General features: G+C 39.3%; 1 protein-coding gene across 1 annotated transcript in view; it reads left to right on the top strand.

The window, feature by feature from the left end:
• The window catches only part of LOC113805114 (insulin receptor), a gene marked incomplete at its 5' end in the record, with an annotated part of 416,827 nt that overhangs the window by 92,428 nt on the left and 319,399 nt on the right, over positions 1–5,000 (top strand). Inside the window, 1 exon segment of the mRNA XM_070122761.1 lies at positions 4,585–4,754. Coding sequence (XP_069978862.1) covers positions 4,585–4,754 — 170 coding nt within the window.

Below are 5,000 nucleotides of genomic sequence, written 5' to 3'. Positions count from 1 at the left end.
TATTATCTTACGAATAAATAAAATCGTCGATGTAATGTCCACGGTGGTCTCAGGAGGAAATTCCAGGCGTCCAGTCCTGTCATGAATAACTTGGGACCCCCTTGATTACAGTCTGTTTTCTTATGGTTCACTACAATGCTACACCTGTTGCGCCTCATTTCAGCTACAGCACCATGTATTGTAGCAATGAACGACTCAGCCTCAATGCTTTGACAAACGAATTCGCTCTGACAAAACTGAAAACAAAAATTCAATCCCATGACAGCTGTCGGAAGAAACAATTCGGTGAATTCTGTCATCGCCAGTCACAAGGAGCTGAACTGTTGCACAAACTGTCTAAAAAAGACAGGATTTTTTTCAGAGCTTGTCAACTAAGCAAGCCCAAAACAAAGCTATTCTCGCCCTGACTCTCCAGCGAAAACTGACTACTTCCTCACCTTAAAAGTGGACATCTAAACAGTAACTTGGGGGGGGGGGGGAGTCAGTCTCCTGCTTCCTGTTTCGGCACAAATGAATAATTAGGGTTCGAGACTAAGGGCAGGTTAGAAATAGTTATGGTAGCGTAATCCATCTAACCTGACCGAAGGAAAAGCCAGATATGAATTGCATAATTAGCAAACTCCCGTTAAGGGAGAGCAAGAACACGCACATAGGAAAAGAAAAACAAAAGAAAATATGAAAGTAAACGACAAGACGTAGGCTGTTCATTATAGGTCCTTTCCAAGTATCAAGCAAGCCACGATCGGCAATTTGCATAAATCAAATGAGCAGTCTATTAAAAGACAACAAATCACTGGTTCAACTTTTAAGATAACATGTAATTAGGTTCAGAGAGATCTCACCAAATAATGATGTTTCATGAAATCAATTTGACATAAGAAAAGTATAATAATCATGCATCAATTAAATGAGATACTGAAGTTAAATAAAGTATTTAAATGAAGTGATTACTGGTATGAATAAATAAAGCACCGAATTTACACAATACACATCGTCACCTGTTATTTGCGTGACAAAGTTTAATAAATCCACGCATTTCTCTTAGTGAAGAATAATAGTTTAAGTATAGTGAGAAATCAGTTTCTATGTTATGATAAATAAAAGCAAAAGCCATCATCATTATTAAGCCATAAAACAATACACAATAAAAAAAAACTCCATGAAAAAAGAACAATCAAAATAAAAAACAAACAATACCTTAAAACTGCCTGATCTCTGCTATTATCCATAGAGTAAGAAAGAGCGTTAAAAACGTCGGCTTTCTGAAAGAAAGTCGAACGTGTATCACAGAGTAAAAAGCAATTCGCAACTGATTTTACAAGGTCGCTGACCCGACCTTTTATACCCATAAGGTAGGTGCCAAGGTCAGTCCCCTCGAGTCTGCTCAGCAAGAATTGTTATAGGGTCATTACAGCTTTTCTTTTCATTATCGTTATGATTGCTCATTTTCTTTAGACAGACAGATGCATTTAATAAAAACACTTCATTCATATACATAAAAGAAACAAAAAAACATACAGGAATTAAAACATAAAAGAAAATACAATTATGCCGACTAGCCAACAAGGCTTGGCGCAAAACATCCAATTGTTATGCCCGTCGCCAGCTCTTCAGCGTACATTCCAGCCAAACAAGCAGCTTCCTCCTCAGTAATGACCGTAGCATCTCGTCCAGGGCGTCCCGATCGTTCGTCAGCGTCTCCTGTAGACGCTAACAGGAAGAATATAAGCCTTCTGCGCCTTCTAGTTTTCGTTACGGCCTGGCGCCAGGGTAGTTGGGGGTGTGATGACGTCATTGTGTCCATACACAGGGACGAGAGCGGTAAGTAGGAGCGGAGGTGTCACCTCACTACACATATTACAGAACCGACAGACAATATTGGCAGAATCAGCAGCTTCATATAGTGGCTCAGGAAGAATAGAAAAATGGCACTTACTGTCTGCTTTAAAAATTCAATCACTACAAGTAGAAATGCTTGACCGCGTATACTCACCTTAGCAAAAATATAATCACGGGTGACCTGAACTAGTATCTGGTGGCTAGATCATTTGAAGAGCTGTTAGACACCTTTTCTGGATGCACATATCAGGTTCATCACTTGATCACTTGATGGTAGAGTAACATGTCGCTATGTGGGAAGCATTAGCTCTTCTGTCCACTCTGCCCTCCTTACTAGGCTCAACATCAGAGCTATGCACAAGGACGTGTTTATAAACACAGTATGGCAGTGGGACAGAAGCGACGGTCATGACCTTCATGATGCCGTAAGTGAAACAGAATTGAACATTCTGGATGGAAATGTAGATGGCCAAACCAAAGCTCTGATGCGTCGTCATCTAGTTTCAATACATCAAGAAAACTTAGAGGCCAGGTAAATGAATCAACCTTCTTTTGGTCTTCACTGCAGAGCAACAACAGAACAAGGGCAGGGCTTGGATCCACAACAAACATTACTCTGCAAAGCGAAAATATCAATTCCGTGCTGCTACCCACTCAAGAATGAAAAGATAACAGAAACAGACTGTCACATGCTGGAAGGAAGACCTGCAAACCAAATTGATTGGTAACTCAGTGGTAAGTAAATCCAGTCGGAACTGCGGTAAGCAACTTCAGGGGTTTGCATGAGACAATGACATCCCTCCCCTCGACAAACTTAACGTGCCGCTTCCTAAATTGCCACCATAGACTTAATCACGACTCTTTGTGCATGCATATGACAAAACCCTTTATTCCCGTTAAGTGTACTGACCTGTTGACCAGACCATTTGCTGTACTGTTCCAAAAATGTATGGTGCAGAAGTCATGGCCAGAATTGTGGAAGGTTGCAAACGTTGTGGCTATTCACAAGATGACCAAAACATCTCTCATAAATCTTAGAGCCATCTCTCTTGCCCATCTTGCCGAAAGTCTATGAGAGAATTCTGGTCAAAAATGGCTAGCTTGATGAACAGCATCTCTCACCAGTAACATGCGGTTCGGATTTATGTCACAGAGATCAGTGTCAGACCTCTACCAACTTACGACTGCCTAGCAAAAATCCCTCGATGTCGGTGATGAAGCCTCTGTTACTGTACTTGACAGTGATACAATTAACAGACTGTGGCACAAGAGCATCATTGCCAAGCTGAAGAGCCTTGTTATAGCAGATCTGTTTATGCTACTTGAAGACTAACTACTTGGAAGAACAATGCAGGTGGTTGTATACGGCCGTACATCTTCCAAATTTCCAATCAAGACAAATGTCCCACAAGGCATTATTACCTGGCCCTTGCTGTGGAATGTCAATTTTAGGGATATTCTGCAGCACATGCGAAATGTCTATACCTATGCAGATGAAAAGGGTTCTCTAAGACCGAAATTTGTCAACATTCATCTCGACCCAAGTATTCCAGGCTTTGAGTAAAAGTAGCTACTAGTTGACAGCCTATAACTGTATCGATATGTAAGATATGTAAGAGAGGGAGAGAAGGGGGTGGGGGGCAGGGAAAGGGAGATAAAGAGAGAAAAGTAGATGGAAAGAGAATAGATGAAGAGAAAAAAGTAGGAGAGAAAAATAGGTAGAGAGAGAAAAGTAGAGAGAGAGGGAAATGGAAAGAGAGAGGGCAGGAGAGAGAGAGAGAGAGAGTGGTTGAGTTATATGTAGTTAATTTATATAAGCAGTTATATATATGTGTGTGTGATTGTGTGTGTGTGTGTATGTATATATATACGTGTGTGTGTGTGTGTGTTTGTGTGTGTGAGAGAGAGAGTTATATGTAGTTATATAAGCAGTTATATATATTATATACATATACACATACACCCACACATGCACACATACGCACACACATATGTGTATGTAATATATATATATATATATATATATATATATATATATATATATATAAATATATATATATATACATACACCCACACACATGTATACGCACCCATATGTAAGTATATTCATAAGTGTGTGTTTATATTAATATATATATATATATATATATATATATAAATATATATATATATATATATATATATATATATATATATATATATATATATATATATATAGAGAGAGAGAGAGAGAGAGAGAGAGAGAGAGAGAGAGAGAGAGAGAGAGATATGTCAAGTATTAGATAGGTAATGTCTATGGAAGCAAGGTAGCTCCTAGTTGCACACTCCTTTTAGTGGGTCGTGTAGCAGTGGTTAGTGTGACCACCTTGCAGACCTGTTTGCAACGGCGGCGAGGGTTTGAATCCCGATCGGAGGGATTATAAATTTATCATATCAATGCGGTAGTGCATTATTCCATCTCTCATTAAATACACCACGGGATTTCTGATTTCTGATTTGAACTGTTCTTACCATATCTACCGAGTGCCCATGGGGAGTATGTGTAAAGGCACTATCCTTACTCAAGTATAAGTAGGTAGGTAGATTGATATAGAAAGGACGATGGATACATATCGATTAATAAATAAATATGCATGCATAAATATTACATAAGCTTACACATAGAAAACATTTAGAAATTTCAAAAGATATCCCTCTAATTTGATTAAGTTTAGTATATTAATATTTTCTTTCTCATAATTGTAGGATTTGGAGAAGAGACTTCTGGGAATATAACAGGAAGCAAAACAGGTCGGTATTGATAGAAGGACTGCGCCCGTACACGAGGTATGCACTGTACGTTTCTGCGTCCTATACGGATGCAGAAAAAAACGGCAAGCGGTCAAGGATTATTTATATCACCACTGCCCCTACAAGTAAGTCTTTAATCTGTTCGCCTGCTGGGGCGGTATTCACGATAAGTCATTTTTTTTACGATTTTGTCTAGGATTTGCGTTGTAAATCTCAAAGTTAATGCTGGTATTAGAACATTTATATTGTTATAGACAATCATTTAATCAATGGGGCTGACGCTGACGGGGCGCATAGCTGCATCCACCCTTTCGCTTCCAGCCACTGGCGTTCCTCATGGCGAGCTGCCAGGCAGGTTCCTCGGCCCATTT

This window comes from Penaeus vannamei, chromosome 6, assembly GCF_042767895.1.
Source record: "Penaeus vannamei isolate JL-2024 chromosome 6, ASM4276789v1, whole genome shotgun sequence".
Classification (NCBI taxonomy): domain Eukaryota; kingdom Metazoa; phylum Arthropoda; class Malacostraca; order Decapoda; family Penaeidae; genus Penaeus; species Penaeus vannamei.
This window is presented reverse-complemented; position numbering and strand designations above follow the sequence as displayed.